This window comes from Anabrus simplex, chromosome 4, assembly GCF_040414725.1.
Source record: "Anabrus simplex isolate iqAnaSimp1 chromosome 4, ASM4041472v1, whole genome shotgun sequence".
Taxonomy (NCBI): domain Eukaryota; kingdom Metazoa; phylum Arthropoda; class Insecta; order Orthoptera; family Tettigoniidae; genus Anabrus; species Anabrus simplex.
Genome location: NC_090268.1, coordinates 321,923,003 through 321,946,524, shown reverse-complemented (window position 1 = coordinate 321,946,524; position 23,522 = coordinate 321,923,003). Strand labels below are relative to the sequence as shown.

Genomic DNA, 23,522 nt, shown 5'->3' with positions numbered 1-23,522 from the left:
GAAACACATTTAACAGCAGAGGAACTATATTCTGGACATTTACAAGCAGTTTTTAATTTAAAATACCATTGTTCCAAAATAATAGAACTCACACTCCCTGAATCTAATAGAGCAGTGACGGGTTCGTTGTTAACTTCAATTCTAAGGAATAGCACAAATGCAGGGGTCTCTGCCGCAATTCTGAGGCATTCTCTGGGGCCTTCAAATGATAAATTAGAAGAAACTTCATACTTAACAGAACCTTTACTGGGTTTAACAGGGGCTGAGCCTCGGGAAAGTGAACATGCTGACTCAGCCAATGACACTAGTCATTTCCTATTATCAGGGTTAGCAGAGGTAGCACCAGAAGTTGAGCAGGAGAGTGTGCTATTGATATTACTTCCAGCGTACTTCCCTATACACGTTCCTCCCCGCCCTACACGCAACCGGCGCACCCATCATGTGTCCCATCCGCGCCTAACCTTACAACAACGCTCTATCTTCCACCGTCTCCCTACTCTTGGTAATTCACTACCCGATATCGACATATTCACACCTTTCGCATCCTTCAAACAAAAAAATTAAAAGATTCCTTTGAAGTCCTCTCCAGGTTTTCACTTTCTTCCATCCCTCCAACCCTTGACCTTTCTTCTTCCTAATTTCTGAAACCGACACATGCCAGTTACCGTTGTCATTGTTGTTACATTGTTACTGTTAAAATTGTTAATTATTGTTGCTACTTAATATTGTTGTTTATACCTTTGTTATCTTTTATACTCATTTAAACTTATTATTATTATTAGTAGTGTAAAATGGCCCTCTATAGGCTGTATCTAATAATTAAATAAATAAATAAATAAATAAATAAATAAATAAATAAATAAATAAATAAATAAATAAATAAATAAATAAATAAATAAATAATGCAATTCTTGGCAAGGTGAGTAAAAGAGCCACATTTAAAGCAACCTTGAGATGAACCTGCTCCGTTCTTAGTCCCACTCGATTTTATCAATGGGCATTTATTGCAATGTTCAGTTGAACCACAAGCATAACAATTGCGGGTGGAGAAAGTTCAGTGAGGTGGAGGCCGAGAACTGGTAGAAGACGGAGGGGGCTCCTTAGCAACTTGCAAGGTGTCGGCGTACCATACTCCTTCGGCTGACATAGCCATAGCCTCTAATTCTGAGAAAGTTTGAGGTCAGGATGCAAAACATAGATAAGACCTATAGGACAGAGAGATTCCTTCAACAATCATTTGCACTATTTGGTCTTCAGAGTAATGAAGAGCAAACACCCTGGTGTAAAATTTAATATCTTGGATAAAGTCTGCAAGATTTTCATCCAATCGCTGTACTCTAAAATAGAACTTTTGTATTAATGATGACATTGCTCTAGCCGGAACAAAGTTTGCAGGAGGTGGACATGGAAGTCTTCAATAGATGATTGATCAGCTATGGCTTTGACTATTTTGTCTGATAGGACACCTACAGAATAAGGGTACATAATATGAAGTATTTGAGAATGAGAGAAGGAAAACACTAGCGCATGATCTTGAAATTCTACTAAGAACCTTAGGAAGGAAATGACCTCATTAGTTGAGTTTACAGAAAATTTAGAATTTCCCTTAAGCAACTCAGCCAATGGATGAGGCAAACTACTGAAACCAGGTGATATGATAGGTGATGGCATAGGAGGTTGAGAAGTTTCAAATGCAGATTATCAAAAAGAAAGATGGAATTTGTCTTGGATGACCAGACTCAGTTTGCAATGGGGCAGATGTTTGTTGAGTTGCCACAGATTTCCTACTTTCAATAGATTTACTAGGATCCTCCTCAGTAGCCAAGTTTATCAAAGGGACTTGGTCGGTTTTGGGAGCCACTGCCCCAGACAATAAGTGACTAACTCTATTAGACATATCTGGGAGATGTTCAACCAAATTGCTAGCCTCATTAGCATGATCTTCCTTCAACTTTAGAGACAATAGGTCCCTAGCCCTATTATAGAAATGAAACAGTCTAGCCTGTACTCTCTTAAGTTGGTTAGCAGATGGATCACTCACTTCAAAGAAACTAACTACAGATGCTAGCTCAGTGGTATTGTCTGTGACAGTGGACAGAGCCCCATCAATTTCTTTTTCCCCAAAAACTGGGATACAAATAGGTAGTTCTAATGACTCTTTAAGTTTGGCAATATCTGCCACAACCGTGCCTCCAGATTGGAACTGTCTAATGAGAAGCTCATAAATCAATTCCTCCTTGCACAAGTACCCGGAAGCAAGGACTTCGCGAGGACAAGACATGTTGACAGGAAAAATTATTAATTTGGAAAATTCCCAGCAACCACGAAAATCCTTAGAGTTCGGAGCGGATCCTACGTTAAGCCATCAAAAGGGCCTTTATCTAGACCCATTCAACCACGCTCTGCTACCACTCGTTCTGGGGTTATCTGTGGAACGCAGAGAGGTGAGAGGAGGTGTGGGCCTGAATGGGTCTAACTACGACATCAAAAATTAATTTATAATTTTAAATAAAGGTTATATTTCTTTTCAGATCTCAAACTTAACAACATTCTTCACTTAGTGAAGAGAAACCAATGTATCAGGTACAATGAAAAATTTGATACCAGAATTTAAAAAACCCACAATAGAGAATTTAACATTTTTGGGCTTCAAGCCCCAAATTTATAAGTTTACAATGTCGCCAAAGTAGCGTTTAATTAGACGCAAAATTCCAAAGCACATTGCTCCAACCCATACAATTTATGGCCTTCCAAAGGCATCACTCAATATTACACTAAAATCAGAAAAGAGTTTACGTGCTCTCCGAATTCAACAAAGGAGACTGACTCCCAATTTCTTACAGCCTACACAAGACAACTTCACAAAAATCTTATAATCTCTGGCCTTTCTAGGCACAACCTACCACTTACAATTTAGTTAATACAGGGGTATCTAGTACCCATACTACTGGGCCTTCATGAAAAAGAAGAACAGGTTAACATTACTGGCCCAAACTCAAAATGTATGGAGGCGTACACTTGCGCTCCTCGAAAACCAAGAATAAAACCCTATTTGGGCTAATCCCAAGCTACTGAGGTGACTAGACAGAAAGGTTAGTTAATGCTTTACAGAAATAGAAACAAATACAAAATCATAGTCACCTCAAGATAAATTGAAGGGGACCGAGCTCGATAGCTGCAGTCGCTTAAGTGCGGCCGGTATCCAGTATTCGGGAGATAGTAAGTTTGAACCCCACTGTCGGCAGTCCTGAAAATGGTTTTCCGTGGTTTCCCATTTTCACACCAGGCAAAAACTGGGGCTGTACCTTAATTAAGGCCACGGCCGCTTCCTTCCCACTCCTAGCCCTTTCCTGTCCCATCGTCGCCATAAGACCTATCTATGTCGGTGCGACGTAAAGCAACTAGCAAAAAAAAAAAAAAAAAATTGAAGGGGAACTCGAAAGGGTAACGCACTCTCTATCCCGGATTTACAGTTTAAGTCTTTATGAAATTTTACATGAGAAGAAGTAATTTACATTCTTAGGAAATGGATGGTTACATAGTTAGAAATTAGAACCTTCCCCTCAGATAAGTCTGCGGAGATAGCTACAGAGATATAAAACTGGTGGCCATTACCTGGGCCTGCCGAAGAACTTCAACGATCAATAAGACAAGGTAACTTGAAAAAGCCGCAGCTTTTATACCTGAGAGGAGGGTTTGAGAAGGCTCTGGACTAAATCCGGACACACCCTCTCATTTTTATTGGCAGAATAAAAAGCTACAAGAAGCCTCTGATTGGCTGAAAAATAAATACAGAAAATTTGTTATTGGCCAGACTCAAAAACTGGCGGGATGAGAAGGAAGTGTTGCAAACCTTGAAGTGCCAAAATAAATTAAGCTTAACTCAGTCGTGAAAACTTATAACCACCAAATTTCTTCAAATCATTAATTATTCCACCTTGCACCAGAGTGCATGACCTCAGTTTTTATAGCAGAGGCATCTATGGAGAAAAGTTCAAACTTCTTGATGTACACCAAAACCAAAACAAGTAAATCCTGTCAGTTCAGGAAACTTTGAAATAACATATTACTCAATTATTCAGTAGTGACATCTTCTGATTAATGTCCCAACTTTATGAAAAAAAAGCAAAGTCTTCTCCGTACAGGCCATGAAGGCCCTGGGAGGGGTGGAAGGTAAAGGCTTCCACTATCCATAACCTTGTTACATGGTGGGGGAGAGTGGTTAGCTCTACACCCGGCCGTCTTTGCCCCCAGGAATTAACCTGGTACTCATTTTTGGTGTAGGCTGAGTGAACCTCAGGGCCATATGCACCTCCGGAAGTGGAAATCTCCCTTCTTAAATTTTACGACTTCCTGACGGGGATTCGAACCCACGTCCTTCCGGGCGAACCGAGCATGCCTTTACCACCTCGGCCAGGGCAGCCCCTTAACTTTATGCATTAGCTGTTTCAATATTTGTCTGATGGATAGTGTTCCTTGAGGTGCTTCTTTTAAATATGCGGGGTTGAGATGTACCTCCCGGTATTATTATTATTATTATTATTATTATTATTATTATTATTATTATTATTATTATAATATAATTTGCTGGGGCCATCAAGGACCACATTAAGTCTTGTTGCATTTGACACTGAACTTGGCCTTCTTTAGAACCCAAATTTACCTCATTCTTTGTGAGTGGGCCTGCTTATGCTCCTCTGTCCAAGGGGCACCGTGTCTTCTCTTCGGTTGCTCGTCTCAGTTTAGCCCGTTCATCAATAGTTTCTTGCAGATGCAATCTCTGTTAAGGGCATCTTCAGCTGAGATATGTAGCATTTGCAGGTCTTCCTTGGTATTTCTAAACCAGGGAATTATGGTTTTAGGGTTTGAATCAAAAATGTGAAAGATCTCTTTAGTTAACTTTCTTCCGTCCATTCTTTTCAGATGACCATAAGATCGTGCCCATCTTTTTCGGATTGTGTCAGTAATTTTCTCTATTTTGCTGTAGACTTCCTCGTTGGATCTCTTTTTATGGATACCATTTCTGTACTTTGATCCCTAGATTCCTCTCACAATTTTGCGCTCTTTTTTTTTCAGTTCTTCAAAAAGTCCTTTGTTGGCATTTAGAGACAGGGTTTCAGCTGCATATAGAGCTACTGGCTTCAGAACTGTTTCATATAACATATTTTGGTGTTTTGGTGTTTTATTGTAGATTGTACGGGATGTTTGGTAGGCTATTTCCAGTTTGTGTACTTGCTCCTGAAGTGCTTCTTTGTCCAGCCCATTTTTCATGATGATCTCACCCAGATATTTGAATTTGTCTACTCGGGTGATGTCCCCGTATTTTGTATGGAGTTTTGGTGGGGCCTCTTTGATGTTAGTCATTACTTCTGTTTTCTCAAATGATATCTGCAGACCAGTTTGTTCGGCAATTTGCTTTAACATTTCAACTTGAGCTCTAGCGGTTTCTACGTTGTTTGAGAGAACGGCAATATCATCGGCAAATGCTAAGTAGTCTGTTGTGATCCCCTTGGATTTGATTCCTATTCTTAGTGGACTGTAGTTGGTTTCCTGTAATCTCACCCACGAGATTCTGATGATCCTTTCAAGAACGCAGTTGAAGAGTATCGGGGATAGCAGATCACCTTGTCGGACTCCTGTTTTGACGCCAAATGAATGCAAGAGACATCCGTGGAACTTCACCTTGGATTTTGTATCGGTCAGGGTGGCTCTAATTAATGCCAAAAGTTTCAAATCAACTCCAAATTCATTTAAGACGTTTAGCAGGACTTTCCGGTCAATGGAGTTGTACGCTTTCTTGAAGTCCACAAAGACAGACACATACTGCTTAGACCTTAGTGTACAATATCTGATGATCGTTTTGAGATTTTGGATCTGTTCGGCTGTTGAGGGAATTTTTCTGAACCCTCCTTGGTATTCACCTATTTGATGTTTGACTTGTGCTTCCAAATGCTCCAGGATGGCCAGCGATAGAATTTTGTAAGTCACGGGTAGCAAAGATATTCCTCTGTAGTTGTTGATGTTCTTAATGCTGCCGTTTTTGTGTAATGGATGGATCAAAGCTATTTTCCAATCTTTGGGTAGGGTCTCCTTGCTCCAAATTTCTTCTGTCTGCTTTTGCAAGATATCAAGTGATTCCTCTGGGGCATATCTCCATAGTTCTGCTACTACTGAGTCTTCCCCTGGCGCTGTGTTATTTTTGAGATGGGCAATGTGGCGCTTGATTTCATCTCTGTCGGGTGGTCTGGAATCTGGGTACCTGAGTAAGAGCTCCTTGGTCTCAATGGGGCTTTGCGGTTTAGAACAATTAAGTAAATTCTTGAAGTAGTCTGCCAGAATGCTGCAATTTTCTTCATTTGCCATTGCCAGTGTGCCGTCCTTTCGCTCAAAGCATAGAGATGGTGGTTTATTGCCAGCGAGTTTGGGTTTGAAGGCTCTGTAGTACTCTCTGCTTTCATTCTTCCTGAAGTTTTGTTCTATCTTTTCAATGAGAGATTTTTCGTATTTATGCTTCCCAGTTCTGAACACCCTAGCTGCTTGGGCACGTTGGGTTTTGTAGGTTTCCCAATCATTTTCTGATTTCGTAGAGTAGTACTGTTTCCACGCATTGAGTCTTTCTTATAATTATTATTCGTCTTTTCCTACTGCTTTTCCCATACCTGTGGGGTCGCGGGTGCAAACTGCGTCGCACATGTGAATTTGGCCCTATTTTAGGGCCAGATGCCCTTCCTGATGCCAACTTTATATGGAGGGACATAATCACTATTGCGCGTTTCTGTGGTGGTTGGTAGTGTAGTGTGTTGTGTGAATATTAAGAGGAGAGTGTCAGGATGGACACAAATACCCAGTTCCTGAGCCAGAAGAATTAATCAGAAGCAATTAAAGTCCCCAACCCAGCCAGGAATCGAACCTGGGACCCTCTGATCCGAAGGCCAGTATCCTGACCATTCAGCCAACGAGTCGGACTTATTATTATTATATATCTTATCATTTAGACTTTTACGGCCCGTGGAACTATTCGTGAAGTATGTTTTGGGCTTATGCTGTGTAATTAATTATAAACATACTCTACACGTTTCAAAAGGAACCTTTCCTTTCTTCATCAGGAAAGGGGTCCTTTCAAGGAACTATCAGACACACCAACTGTACCAAGGTTTCATTTCTCTGTTGTCTCCTGATGAAGAAAGGCAAGGTTCCTTTTGAAACGCGTAGAGTGTGTTTACGATTAATTACACAAATAAGCCCAAAATATACTTCATGAATAATTATATATCTTGTTTGTACATCTTAAGAGAGAACTGCATGACAGAACTAGAATCACAGATAAGGCTTCTTGCAGATGATGTTATACTGTACAGAGTGATAAATAAGTTACAGGATTGAGAGCAACTGCAAAATATACCTCTTTGAATTTGTGAGATGGACAGCAGACAATGATATGAAAGTAAAAAAAGTGTGAAAAGTCAGGTTGTAAGCATTTGCAGCTGCCCCTAGTCTGGAGAACAAACGCTGCTTTGTGGATTCCAGTGTTATTTCCTACATTGAGTGGACCCTCCTAGAGAAGCTAATCCACCCACAGCCATTGGTCTCTTTAGTACAGACATCTTTCACAGCTATATCACTGATGTACAGATGCTGCTAGGTGAAGATAGTTCTTCCGCTTTGTCTGCTAATAATGTCCTCTTCTGCTGTCCAAACCATTGACCATCTTCTTATGACCGAGCTCGATAGCTGCAGTCGCTTAAGTGCGGCCAGTATCCAGTATTCGGGAGATAGTGGGTTCGAACCCCACTGTCGGCAGCCCTGAAGATGGTTTTCCATGGTTTCCCATTTTCACACCAGGCAAACGCTGGGGCTGTACTTTAATTAAGGCCACAGACACTTCCTTCCCATTCCTAGGCATTTCCTGTCCCATCATCGCCATAAGACCTATGTGTGTCGGTGCGACGTAAAACAAATAGCATCTTCTTATGTAAGCCAGGAAAGGGGTCCTTTCAAGGTACTATCAGACATACCAACTGTACTGGAACATTTTTAACTCGAAAGGTTTCAATTACTTGTATAATTATTGCTTGCAGTCACAAAGGTGTGAGCCATAAAAATCGGCCAAATAATCCAATAGTTGAGATGGAGCTGAGAGGTCGTCAAGTCAATGTCGACACCGAGAATGATGCACCACCATTCAATTTTCAGGTAAGACCAAAATTCTTAACTATTTTTGTGTATGTATTGGAGACAGTAAATACATCTATTAAGTTCACTACATCCAGGTCAATACAAATCTGAACACTATTCAGACAGGAAAAGGTGCTCCATTTTACATACTGGTAGCAATAATAATCAATGTATACCAAGACAGCATCAAAGAAAGCAGTAAATAATTTATTTTAAGAATATTTCTTGACTGAATAGAGGCTGATTATGAAAAGAGAGGCATCACTAGATTTTAGGACAAGATGTATTTCATAGACTGAGTTCCTGTAGTCACTCCTAGTTTGTGAACTACAGACAATAGGTAACTTGCCCAGTAAGGGGTCCTGAGAGTTAGAATACATGTTACTATGGAATAGAAGTTGGCAACTTGAGTATATTCTGGGTCATGGCCCTACAAGGTACCCAATTTATCAGTGGTCCCTAAACTATTAATGTTAAAAAAATTCTCATGGGTACAGTGTGTAAGTAAGGCTAGCACGCTGTTTCATGAAAATTTACTCTGCAAGCCTTTGACCTATGGAAGTGATAATTTCATTTTCATCTGGCAGGCCAAATACTCCTAGGAATCAACCCGTTGAACAGAATGAAATTCAATGGGGTACTGTCAATATGGAAGAAAGAACACTGGCTGAATCAGCAAAGCAGATGCATCAAGACCTGTTAGGAATTGACAGTATTTGGGTAAGGGGAATATTAAAGAGTAAGTAGTAGGAGATTACAAGGTGTTGTTAACAGCAGAGTGCAGAGTGGGACTGTTCATTAGAAAAACCATGACATATAACATAATTTCTGTTAGGCATATAAATTAAATATTAATTATGCAAGTAGATTTGACAGTTACAAGAACTGGAATTGTTTCAGTGCATTCACAGTGTAAAGGAGCTGATGAGGATGAAGTGGACAAGTTTTATGAGTTATTGAGTGATGCAATAATCATAACAACTTTAATTACTGAGTGAGTTAGCTGTGCGGTTAAGGTCCTGTGAGCTTGCATTCAGGAGATGGTGCGTTTTAATCGCTCAATCAGCAGCACTGAAATGGTTTCTCATTTTCACACCAGGCAAATGCTGGGCCTGTACCTTAATTCAAGCCATGGCTGTTACCTTCCCAATCCTAGCCCTTTCACATCATTTCATTGCCAACAACCCTTGATGTGTTAGTGTGACATTAAGCCACTAGCAAAAAAATAAATGAATTACTTAATGTTCCTATTTTCTATAGATTTTAAGACACATTTAGATATAAGAATTTTAACCCATAGTAGTTCTTTAATGTGCTGAAAGACATTAACACAGAGTTGTTGCATTAAAACATTCTGTAAAACACCAAGCTCACTGTGAAATAGAATTGAACTATCTAGGGAACAGAAGTACAATGGCTAGCCAACTGCACCACTGTAATTTTCTGTACTATAGTGAAGCCGAGAAGTCATGGCAGTAGCGCATGGACTTATTTTTGGAATCTATGAAATGGACTCATCCATCACAACCACTTGAGGGATGTTGGTTCATTTTGTAACAACCTTTCCAGCAGGTAACTTTGATTGCCACTGAGTGTGTCCTCTTATCATGCAGATTATCTCATCTTATCATCTATATTATTATGCCTAGTCAATGGAACTTAGTATTTAAGTTAACACAGAGTAGAGTTTTAAAATGCATTTACCAAATGTACAAATATAGTGGAAATGCCTGAAGTTTTGATTTTATAACTATTGTTTTATTTTTTTAATTGCCTTAGTTTGCTTTTATAATTATTATTAAATAATTTTCTTTGATTATTATATTGATATTTAAATTGTTATTTACTGTATCTGCTTGAGTTCATTATTTATTATTTTATTGTTTTAAGTTTGAGTCATAAGTGTTAGTGTCAAGGACAAGTTCAGCTGTACTTTCAAGTGAATAACACCAACCCTACGTTTGCAAAACGGGAGTGTCGTACAGGCCGGGTTTGCTGTTTCACTCTCTCTTAACACTTTGGTTTACCCCCATTCTTCTTCTTCCTTAGTAGCCTAGCTTGTTTCACCCACATTTAGGTGCTACTGCTTTCTGGTTCCACTCTAGTGACCTACGCTTGACAAATGACCATATTAATACACTAGAGACTGGGGGTTTTGATCACACTAAAAATCACACACTATAGCAGTGATATCTTGTAAAACATAAAATAATGGCATTCACAAAAGAATTTCAAGTATACAGTGCACTGATAGTTTTCAGATAGTTCGACAGTCACTCACTTTACTGACAGGAATGGTTATCTTAAGTTGAATTTCAAATATCAAAAAATATATATAAATGTTACCATACCAAAGGTCTTTTGAGCAACTTCAGATATTCTAAAGTTTATATATAAACAGAACATAAATATTTTTAAAAAAAGTGATAAACATTTGTAAAATATAACAGCCCAACAATGTATTTGCAACATTCCAAAATCCCTTCAACCATTTTAACTCTGTCCACTGAAAAGTATGTATTACACATTGCTTCCACAATATGTCAGTAATCCAGAGCCCATTTACTTTCTGTAAGAAGGCATCCACTACCTCCTTCATGACAACATTTGGAATAAGTTGAACTTGCGTCAGTTTTCACTCTAGTCACAGGATCGAAGTCGCCCAATTTGACCACTGGTTATTGCTGATGATGCGGCTGCCCACACGGCCGTTTGCCCACAGCCCCCATACACGTTCAGTCCAAACAATGGCCACCAGACAAGTTGCAATGCAGCCCATTTGTATCTTGAACCAATGGGTAACAGGCATCGTTCGCTACGTGCGCAGCACAGCGGCACATTTCACATCATGAGCATACCTCAGTGACGTCAGTCTACCCTGCAATTGGCATAAAGTTCTGACCACTCCTTCTTGGTGTTGCATTTGCTCTGTCAGTCAGTGTAGATTTGAGTCAGAGACTGAGTTCAACCATTTAAGAACAACATTACCAGTGTGGAGCTGGAACTTCCTTCCTTCCAAGTAGCCTCTGAATTTGCCCATGGCCAACACCACGGCTAAGGCTTTCTTCCCGGCAGTGCAGTAGCGTTTTTTCCGTGGGAGATAGCTTTCTGCTGGCATACTCGATGACGTCCCTCCACTGTCACTCCTCTCCTGGAATAACACCGCGCCTAGGCCACAGTCGCTGGCGTCTGTCTGCAGGCACATCTTCAGTTGACGGTCGGGATGGGCTAGACTGCAAGCGTTGCATGTCGCAGCCTTAATGTCTTGGAATGCAGCACCTTCCTTGCTAGTCCATCGGAACGGGCGGCTGTTATGGAGTAGATCAGTGAGTGGTATTGCCTTCTCTTCGAAATGTGGCACGAAACTGCTATACCATCCGCACAATCCAAGGAACTGACGTACTTGTTGCTTGGTCTGCGGGCGTTCAGCTTCTTTGAGAGCTCGATTTTTCTCCAGTTGACTTTCTGAGCCTTCAGATGTTAGGACATGGCGAAGTGGCACTTCTCCAGTTGACAATTCAGTTCATGAATCTTCAGTCATTCCGGTACTTTCTTCAGATGTACAAGGTGTTCTTGAAAATTCTTGCTGTGAATTAAAATGTCATCGACATACACCTGGCAGAAATCTGCAACATATCCTTACAATACCTTATCCATCAGTCGCATGAAAGTGGTAGGAGCATTCTTCAATCCAAAAGGCATTACTGTAAATTGATACAATCCCCTCGGTGTCATGAAGGCAGTCAGTGGTCCAGAACTTTCCTCGACCTCCACTTGCCAATATCCAGAGTTGAGATCCAGCGTGCTGAAAATCCTAGACCTACTTACTTGTTTCAGTGAGTCTTTCAGGTCAGGCATGGGGTACGCGTCACTAGCGGTCTTCTCGTTCAACTTGCAGAAGTCCACACACAGTCCATACTCCCCATTCTTTTTTTTTCGGTAGGTGAAGCTCAACAGGATGTAGAGGGTTCGATGAGACCTTGCCCTTCCATCTCTTTAATCTTCTGAATGAGGAAGTTGCGCTTTTCCGGATTGATTGGATATGGATGTTGCTTGATGCGTGAGGAAGTGCTGCATTCAATGGTGTGCATTATTATGGCAGTTCGTCCTATTTTATTGATGACTTCCGGAAAGTCCTTTAAGGCGCATCAAAACTCCTCTTCTTCACGTGATTAAAGATGCGTTAATTGGATATCTCCTAGGTCTACGTCAACTTCCGCATCCTTCCGAGTCCGGAGATTTCCCTCGTACCAGGCGACCCTCAGACATCTGTCTTTTCCCGAAAAGGCCTCATGAGCTGCATAGTCTAGGATCACCTTGTATTCCACCAGAAAGTCATGACCTAATATGATATCAGGTATCAGATAACATATGAATAATGCACAGTAGAGTTTTCCACCTATTCAATACTAAGTTTTATTTACAGTATTTACATTACATGGGACTAGTTTCAACCCTACTCGTGGTCATCATCAGCTATAACAAAACATACACAAAATATATGGCGAAATCCTAAAACATGTTTCCTAGCAGTAAGAGTCTTATGAAAAACATAATTTTACAATATGAAGTGCGCATTATTTATATGTTATCTCAGTTCAATACAGACCACCAATATGAAGTTCATAACCCTTAATCAGGTATCAGGATCTGAATCACTGCAACGTCAATTACAATAGGCAGGTCCACGCATTTAGCGTTTAGGTTAGTCTGCCCTTGGATGGAACAGGTTACCCCGTCTGCTGCTCCCACTACCCTTCCAAGATGGTGAGACTTCATAGGCGGTAGGAATCTGGCAACAGTCCCGTTGAAAAATGAATGGCTTGCTTGGCTGTCGAGTATGGCGTCCACTATTGTGAACACGGTTATGTCTACTCCCGAGAAAGTAAGTGTAAAACTTGATGATAAGTACAGAAAATGCCATAAAACAGTTAAAAACGGCATCCTGTATAAATTGTGCGATCGTTGGTGGCATTTTAAGTGCGAGAAGAGGCCCAGGGAGGAAAAAATTAATGCAATTGAAGACTGGTTTTGTGATCAGTGCATTGCGAATGTTGTTATCGGTGATGGCTTCTCGAAATCTAAAGATAGAGTGTATGAAAATGCGTTGGAAATTATCAATATTTTGCGAAATGACATTGAGGATCTTAAAGCTGAAAATGACGCACTTAAGGATAAGATTAATGTGATGGAGTGTAAGTATTTGAACTGTGGATTAGAGCTCGAGTTGGATTCGAATTATGAACCTGTGCGAACTGAAACAATTAGGCCTAAAAACTGTAGACGATGGAAATCGGTGCCGATAAAATACGCGGGCTTCAGAAAGTAGATAATGGATGATTGTCACTTTCCCGTTTTAAAGAATAGGTTTGAACCCCTTGCAAGTGGCACTCATGAATCGGTAGATAACAGCTCTGAAGTAAATTTTTTGGATGTTCGAAGTGAAAGTAACAAGAATATTGAAAAACCAAGTTGCAAAACCTTGCAGAAATCTGTGAAGATAAGCCTTTCTGCCGATAGTCAGGGGAGGAATACTGCTACAGAACTAATTAGAAACAGTAAGCATGATGTTTCTGCTGTGATTAAGCCTGGTACAAATTTTAATGACATAACCTCAGAAATATTTTTTTTTTTTTTTTTTTTTGCTATGGACTTTACACAGACAGGTCTTATGGTGACGATGGGATAGGAAAGGTCTAGGAGTTGGAAGGAAGCAGCCATGGCCAATAATTAAGGTACAGCCCCAGCATTTGCCTGGTGTGAAAATGGGAAACTACGGAAAACCATCTTCAGGGCTGCCGATAGTGGGATTCGAACCTACTATCTCCCGGATGCAAGCTCACAGAAATATCTTAGAGGTATCACAAAATACTCAAAACTTCCTTAATATGTTCACATCGCATGACTTATATTGTACAAATGGTGAACCCACAAGAAATAATACATGCCTAGATAATGTTGTAACCAATGTACACAAATCATTTTACAAATGTTCATTTCTAGTATTTCTGGTATTTGGGTTGAATTTAAAGTTAACTGTAAGAGAAGAGTTATTGAGTCATCGAAAGAATTAAAATGTATCAGACGTGTCATATCAATTAAAGGGGTTAATTAATTCCAAGACAAATTAATAAGAACAGACTGGACTAGCCTTTATGCCATGAGGGATATCAACTTTGCATTTTCTTATTTCATTAACACGATAATTACATATTTTAATTCAGCCTTCCCTGAAAAAGTTGTAACTATTAAGGCTAACAGCTCTAAACCAAGAAATAAAGTTAAAAACTGGTTTACACCTAATTTGGGTAAAATGCATAGCATTATGTTAGCTTATTATAATAAGTATAAACTAAATAATAATTTAGAGGATAAAGAAATATTCAAAACCTACAGGAAATTATATAAAAATGCATGAGGCTAAACTTGCAGCAAATGACAGGTATATCCAAAGTGCGAACAATAAATGCAAAGCTGCATGGTCTATCATAAGAAGTGCTAGTCATACTTTAAATAACAAAGATGTGATTCCTCTAGAACCTGATCAGTGTAATAGGTATTTTATCAATGCACATGAAAACACATGTGATCAGGATAATAGCATTTCATCCGCTGGGGATGCAAGTAAACATAATTTCTTAGACTGGTTGCATAACTTTGATCTTCCCTCAAATGTATTGAATAATGATTTTAGGTGGGTGGAAGTAAATCTGCAAATTGTCAGAAGTATTGTCACAAATTTGAATTCATCTAATACCCAAGACATTTATGGTCTCTCCAACAATACAATCAAAGCAGTTATTGACATGATATTAATGCCATTGACATAATAAATTTAATGCTTAAACAATGTGTTTTTCCTGAGTGTTTAAAGATGTCTAAAGTGATACCTATCTTTAAAAAGGGGGATTGAATGTGCCCATCAAATTACTGCCCTATAACAATAGTACCCATTCTGAGCAAAATTATTGAATCCTGTATATTTATACAACTCGACGAATACTTTTTCAAAAATAATTTTCTTTGCAACAAACAGTTTGGATTTAGAAAGGGCCATTCAACGATAAAAGCAGTTGAAAAAAGCAGTTGAATGTGTCATCAGAGACATATTAAATAATTTTGAGAATAAAACAGTCACAGGTGCTACATTAATTGACCTGACAAAAGCTTTTGATTGTCTCTCGCCTGAAATCTTAATTCATATGCTCGATTATTATGGAGTAAGGGGTCATGAACTGAAATTAATGGCATCCTATCGTCATCAAAGGAAACAGATGGTGGTAATAAGTGATAAAAAATCTGGTATGGAAATGGTTAAAGCAGGTGTCCCACAAGGGTCTGTTTTGGGAACTTTCCTGTTTTTGGTCTATATCAATGACCTAGTATGTAATGTTCCCTACACATCAGTTCTATATGCTGATGATACAACTTTCCTAAACAGTAATGTTGATATCACAACACTACAAAACCAAGTCAACACATCTGTTAAAATTGCTGAAAACTGGTTTCATCACAATAACTAATGTCACTAAAACAGAAAATATCCTATTTACCTTGGATCACACTGTAAATAATGGCTGCCGTAATTCTGTTAAATTATTAGGCCTACATGTAGATTCGCGACTTACCTGGGAAATACATACATCAGAACTCTGTAAGAGATTACCCAGGGTGTGGTATCTGTTGCAGAAACTAAAAACCTGCATCAGTCGGGATATGCTACTTGCATCCTATCATGCTTTCTTTCACCCTCATATACTGTATGGGATCAGGTTATGGGGCAATTGTCCTACATCAAATAACGTATTTATATGGCAGAAAAAGGCAGTCCATCTAATTGCTGGATTAGAATTTAGAGACTCCTGTAAAACTTCCTTTGTGAGCCTAAAAATTATGACAGTTCCCTGTTTATACATTCTTACAAATATTATGCATGTGAAAGAGAATCTTTCCAAATTTAAAGAAAGATTTACAGTTCACATGCACAACACAAGATTGATCTGGATACTCCTTACTCCAGGCTTAGTAAAAGCACAAACAGCCACTGTTATCAACAGCTTAAGATGTACAATAAGCTTCCACTACCTATTTGAATATTAAACAATAGTGCATTTAACAGGGTACTGTTACAATTTTTAAGGAAAAAGGCATTTTACCACTATTATTTAACTGTGCTCTAGAAATGGTAATGAGGGAATGGTTTAGAAAATGTCCCCCCAAAATAAAGATTGGCCGAAAAATCAAAACAAATTGCCTGGGTTTTGCTGACGATTTAGCATTACTAGCAGTGGACATAAAAGAAGCAAAAACCCAGATATCAGAACTTCAAAACATTGCAAATAAAATTGGCCTCAAAATATCATTTGAAAAAACAGAAATTATGCCCCAAAAACCAACACAGCTAAAAGAAGTCACCATAAATGGTAATAAAATCAAAATAGTAACTCAGTTTAAATATCTTGGAGAAGTAATAACACATAACTTAAATGAAAAAATCTCAATCCAAGTAAGAACAAATAGATTAGCTAAAGCACAAAAATTAACATGGGATATCTACAAAAAGAAATGTCTATCAATAAATACAAAAATAAAACACTACAACACAGTTATAAAACCGGAAGCTACATATGCAGCAGAAACACTCTTTTACCTGAATAAACAATCAAAGACTGACAGACTTCAGAAAATTGAAAGGAGGATTGGAAGAACCTGTATCAACAAAAAATATCAGAAAGATGGACAGTGGCGGTTAATACCTAACAAAGTCGTGTACAAAGAGCTAGAACCCATTACAGATACTATGCGTAAGAGGAGACTGGGATTCTTTGGACATATCATTAGGATGCAGGACTCGAGACTTCTGAAACAACTAGTACAACACAATCTCGTCTCAAAAAATACCACAACAGGATGTAAATGGATCAGAGAAGTAAGAGAGGATCTGAAGGAAATAGGCCTTACAACAGAAGACACCAAAAATAAGATAAAATTGAATACAAAACTCAAGAATACAAACCTCCGCTTTACCCTTACACAAAACAAACCAACAACACGCACATTTTCAACTGAGGAAAGGGCACGAAGATCGGAGCGTCTGAAGAAGTACTGGGAGGACCGCAAAGCCCGAACAATCCCTTCAAAGAGACCTGAACGACGGACTGACTAAAGTGATCCTATGTGGTCATAAAAGAAGAAGAAGAAGAAGAGTATCTAGAATGTGGTATTTCAAAACCTGACCTAATGTAGGTAGCTAAAATAATTTTTCTAATGACTCAAGCATTATGACTAAGATATTGTATATAGATTATTTTTATTAATACTGACAGTACCTAGTGTGCATTTTCTGTACTCAATGGTGGGAGAATAAAATATCTAAAATATCTAAAAATTCTCGTTGCCTATCCTTAAGACGATCGCTGGGTGAGATTGGTCTGTTCTAACCACATTCTGAACAATCCCTCCCCTGCTTGTCCAGGGCTGCGTGTCTGTCAGGTTTTGAGGCACCTTCCTGTTCCTGGTCCTATGCCACCTTAATCCAGAATGGGCCGGACCTAGTTTCTCCGACATCAAGGAAGGCACTTGTTCTTCAAGTGTCCTGTTCTTCCACACTGGTAGCACTTCCTAACTGCGCTGGTCTGTTCCGTAGCTTTCCTCATGTGTTCCTCCTACAACTGGGCGATGATTCTACATAGATAAAGGATCTCGGTTGTGATACTTTTACTAGGGGTTGATCCTTATTGTGGAGCAGCTCTGTGATATCTGGTAAGATCTTGCTCTCACTTCCTTCCAGGTGCAGACGCTTGAAGAGCTGGTACGTCTGTAGGACAAGGGTGCTAGCTCTCATGCCAGTGGGTTGTGCCTCAGTCAGTAGCTTCCTCTTCACGGAGCACTTCAGCCCTTTGGAATTAAACCTAGTGAGAAATTCCCTCTTGAAGTCCGTCCAGTTTAAATTTAAGCCCTTCAAGTTATTGCACCAAGTAGCGGCTTGTCCCTTTAATTGCAGTGTGATGAGTTGCACGAAGATGTCCTCTGGTAAATTAGTCCTTCCTAATAGACTGATCGAACCCTCGATGAAGCTAGTTGCCCGTGGTATTCCGGAAGGCTCTGTATAATCACCATCGGGTCTAGGTGTCCTGTATTGCAGGTTAGGTTTGAAGGGTTTAAAGGTGTGGCGATACGTCCTGTGAGAAGGATGCTTTCTCTTATAATCTGCACATCTCTCTTGATGGTCAAAAACCGGTTTTCTAACCTTCCTTCAACAGCAGAAATACAGCTCCCAAAATCTTCCTCAACAGCAGAAATACGGCTTTCAAAACTTCTCTCGATGGTAGAAATACTCCACTCAACCTGTTGCTTTATGGTGGAAACCTGGATTTCCACCTCCTCCATGGTTTGAGATATCCCCTTCCAGCTGGCTTACCCTACTAACAATCTGTTCAATCTGTCCCAGTTTTGACCTGATGTCCGATATTTGCTGCATTAATCGACTGGTGACGTCACTAATTTGGGATGAAATTTTGTCATCCACAGTTGAAATTTTCTATTCTAGGCCCTGTTCTACATTGTAAACCTATGTGTACACTTGTGCTAATTGTCCGGTTAAAACTGTATTAGCTTGGGAAATTTCATCTGAAATTTTGTCTGAAAGTTTGTCATTTACTTTCGAAATTTGATCTGTTAAGTTGGAATTAATTCACGAATCAACGTCTGAGATTTTGTCATTGAGTGCCTGCATCATTAAATTAGAACACGTTTTGGGAATATTTACCTCATCTTCTGAATGGGAATCTTCATTGGCTTCGATGAAAAACTTTTCGGGATCTTTTTTTTTTCTATGAGATCTTTCCGTAACTATGTCCGCAGCGATTTCTTCTTGCCGTTCATTGGAAGATTTCTCTTGGCGAGTCCATCTTTGAGTGTTGAGCGGACATCTTTTCTAGTATCACTTGCATTTTGTTCTATTTCGCACTACACTCGTATTCACTCATAAATTATTATGTCCTGTCCACGGTTGTCAATAATGTAGCCATAAAGATGCACACAAAATGCTGTCAAATTGCGTAAAAGGATTTTTATTTACAGTTAATTATTTACAAGTTACACATTAAACACACACATAACCTAATCAACTGCCGTCACAAACAAAACGCACACATCAACAAACAACCATTTTTAATAACTGCCTATCACTAAGCACATGGAGACTGCACCTTGAAACAGTTGAATGCTGACTGCTTACATTAGCATATCGGACTAAACAAAACACAATTCCTGTTAAATAATAACTCCACTCCGCCATCAAGACCGGTTCCTTATGTATGTCACCTGGCCAGGCTTCTAGAAGGATATGTCACAGCAAATCTTCTAGTAAATTCTAGTGTGCTTAGCACATAGTTACAACTGGAAGGAAGGTTCTCCATAGTTCTCGTCTTACCTAGTGTTATTCTGGTTATTACAATGTGTTGCACAATACTGTAGTGGATTACACACCATATATACAGGTAATAATAAATTATATACTATTAGTTACAGGTTCTTCCCATTAACTAAAACTCGTGTGTGTATATATATATATATACACAGCACATGTTTCATGACTTAACCTCACAAACAATGCAATCATAAATAATAATGATACTAATACGTGGATATAAACACTTCAGAGCTATACCTCACAAATAATAATAATAATAATAATAATAATAATAATAATAATAATAATAGCATTATTTATCCATGGGTTAAAGAATATTGTTTTCAAATTATATCAGTTTACTACACTTGCATCAATATTTAATAGTTCTAAATCATGTAACTTTATCATGCTTAGGTTGTGGTAAATGTAGGTCCTGACAATCCTTTCATTCTTGAAAACATTTAAATATTCACAACTGCCTTGCTAGGTCAGATGTAAGTTCACCAGAACCCCGTAAGCCATAAATTTTCACGATTCCATATAGCCTTCATAGTGGCAGCATTAGTCCCCTGCTGTACTTCATTCCTAGAGGCAGCCTCCAACTTCAAGCCACTGCCCATCTCCCACCAATGCAGAAGAGAGGTTGGATTTACAGGAAACGGTCTGTGCAAAATGTTATGAGCCCCTTATTAACACCATTACTGAAGGCTAATAGATTTTTTATGTCTTTACTGGTTTAAAGTTATTTGAGGTCTACATTTTAGCTGGACTAACCCAGTATGTATATAGGCCTACCAGGTCTTTAATTTATAACTATACATCAACTATTTCTGGTTAATCTAGCTTACTGGCATTAAAGGAGATACTTAAGGTGATATTCCTTAGCTCTTAAACAAGCTTGACATCTCTGAAACAGATTTGTAAACATTTGGCAAATTTCAGCCTATGAGATGTTCATTATAGCTCATCAGATGGTCTCCTGCAGCTCTTCACTCTAATGAATCCATGCCTCATCAGTAAAGATTGATAATTTCAGATCAACATACCCAAGGTGAAGAAACTGTATAAAAGACAATTACAAAACTGAACTCAAACAGCTCCCTTAAATTTTGGACAGTTGCAAGTTTGCATGGTTTCATTTTTAACAGTTTAGTTGCTTTTTGGGCACAAGGAAGTGACACAAACCTATATGGCAAGCATTTTCTCTGTTAAGAAAATAACCTGATGGTGCAAAGTTCTTCACTATATTAAGCATGCATTCCCATTTAGAAGACTAACTTTATATAATCTGTGAATAACTTGAAATAAGCTCTCCTTAATAGTTTCATACATCACATAATATTCCACAGTGAAAACATGTTGTTCTAATGTAAATGTTACTTTTTAAATAACATTATTAAAAACTTTTCTTAGAGAAACTACACTGCCAAAATCAATTTATTAAGACTAGAGTGATAGAAGTGTTACTAAACTAATGCTGAAGTCAGTAAGAAACTTCATTTATCATTCTCACTATGCTCGACTATCAGCCTGAGCCTGCAGATAACTCTGCTACTGTGGTTGTATGTAGTGAAGTCGCCTCACAATTAGCACTGTGCCTGACTTGCATCGGTTTAAAATAAAGACCCCGTACATATCAGTATATAACGATCTTCTAATGAAATGCTCTTTGTAGATATTATATCTACAAGATATCCTCCAGTCTTTTTAAAAAATTCTCAAGCATGTATGTATTTCACAAATATTAACAGTTTCATAGTGACACATTTTTAATTGGAAGTGTTTTTATCTGTAAAAAAATAAACTCAAGTGCATAGTTTAAAATCCAGCATGAAGTGCATACTCATTTGAATTTCTGGTTCTCTTTCTGCAGGGAATGCTGCGGAAGACAAATCACAACAGGGCATCATTGAAGAGGGCAGATAACAACAATAGTATTTCAGCATCAACTTACTATCCACTAGCTACAACTCCAGAGCGACCTGAGAAAAATGACATGCCTGGGTCATCATACTATTCTCCATCTAGACAAAAGCAATATGGGAATGAGCCTGGTGTGAGATATTCCCCATCAACTAACATGAAATCAAGTCAAAACCAGAATCATGGGTACATGGCATCATCCTATGCAGATTCACAAACACGAAACAGAAACCATAGCAATATTAAGATGTATAACAATGAACCACGAAATGTTTCTTATAACACATCTGTTGGGTATTACAATAACATTGAGGAAGATATGATTAACAGGAATGAAATCACTAATCCAGCTCTGATGACTGAATTAGCACCAGGGATTATTGTTCAAGGGCAGGTATCTGAACTATAAATAGAACTTACCATTGTGAAAGAACTACCTTCATGAATCACTGCAAATTCAATTAAGATTTCCAAGGCACCTGCCACCTCCCCTGCCCCACCTTCTCCCTTTTCAGAGATTCAGAGAATTTCATAGACCTAAACATAACTATTTTTTCATTATGATACTAGGAAATAATATTAGGAACATACCTTTATGCCACATAGGTCTCATCAGATTGTGTGTGGTAGTTAAGCCACCTGTTAGCCTGGAAGATAATATTTTGCAATATAAAATTTGCTGTTTTCTGCATTGGAAAATTATAGGCTTGAATATGCATTAAAGAAGATATCTCCCAGGGTGCTACAGCCACGATGGGAATTGGCCTACGAAGCGACCACTACTCACCCCAAAAGCCTGCAGATTACAAGGTGATGTGTGGTCAGCACTGTTTTTCTTGGCTTTCTATACTGGGACTGCTAGCTCACCATAGCTACCTCTGGGGATAAGTGGTAGAGTGTCAGCTTCCGGGTCCAAAGATAGCAGTTTTAAACCCGGCACAGGTAGTCGAATTTTTGAAGGGCGGGGAAAGAAAGTCCATTCGACACTCCATGTCATACGATGTCGACATGTAAAAGATCTCTGGTGACACATTTGGTGTTTACCTGACAAAATGAATTAAATCTCAGCCACAGACACAATAGAGAGATTCAGTTTACTCTGCCATCTAGTAGGCCTAGAGTACAACGGAACATCGATATTGATTAAATTGACGGCAGCTGAGGCCATATGATTATTATTATTATTACCTCATCATCAAATAAATCATCAATTGTTCTCATGTAGACAGAGTAGACATCGAACCAGCTAAGCTTGTTAGACCATGGGGCCGGCATTAAAGCACATATCCTTTAATATTATTGTAGGATGGCCCAAATTATTAACAGATTGCTTTTCTCAGTTCTAAATTTGCAATAAAGAGGCTCATTCTGATTTCAGCTAAGGTGTGAGTCTGCATGCTATAAAACAAAGAGCATTGTTTAATAACCTATAATATTCAGGTATTTTTTCTCCTAACATTAGGACCTAACATACGATTTCTGGGTTAGAGAGAGCAAAATCTATTGTAGGCCTACTGTACTCTTCAGTTTGACAATAAAACATAATATAGGATTATTTACTATTCTATAGTGCGCCATTTATTGGGTGTCTTCTATCTCTTTTTCAAGCCCCACAGTCGGGTGATAATTTTTCTTGGACCTTTCGCAAACAAAATCAAAATCTCTTTATTTGCAAATGAGGTGTCTACCTCGGTGGCAAATGGTACACTAAAATACATTATTGTCAAGCACTAAATATTAAATTAACAAGAGAAGAAAATTTTTCCTATAATACAATATTATACAATTTACGCTAACAATGTTTTCTATTAAACACACAGCTCATCCTTAATAAATTTATATTGTTTACAAAATTCTAATTATAATATCTCCTGTACTACTTACAAATATAGTCAACTGATTTACAGTATGTGGAATTGCTTCAAATGATACTATAAAACTGGTATAACATTAATATTTACATTGCATTTATTTATTTACTTTTTTTTTTTTTACCCGTTCTGGATCC

The 23,522-nt window shown here is 38.6% G+C and overlaps 1 protein-coding gene across 1 annotated transcript in view; it reads left to right on the top strand.

Moving 5' to 3' along the window:
* ninaC (STKc_myosinIII_N_like and MYSc_Myo21 domain-containing protein ninaC) overlaps positions 1 to 23,156 on the top strand; it is a 373,628-nt gene extending 350,472 nt beyond the window's left edge. Inside the window, exons 28-29 of the mRNA XM_068227259.1 lie at positions 8,079 to 8,193; positions 21,465 to 23,156. Of these exons, the coding sequence (XP_068083360.1) occupies positions 8,079 to 8,193; positions 21,465 to 21,923 (574 nt within the window). The 3' untranslated portion in view covers positions 21,924 to 23,156. The remainder of the gene's footprint in view (positions 1 to 8,078; positions 8,194 to 21,464) is intronic.
* Positions 23,157 to 23,522: the final 366 nt, after the last annotated feature.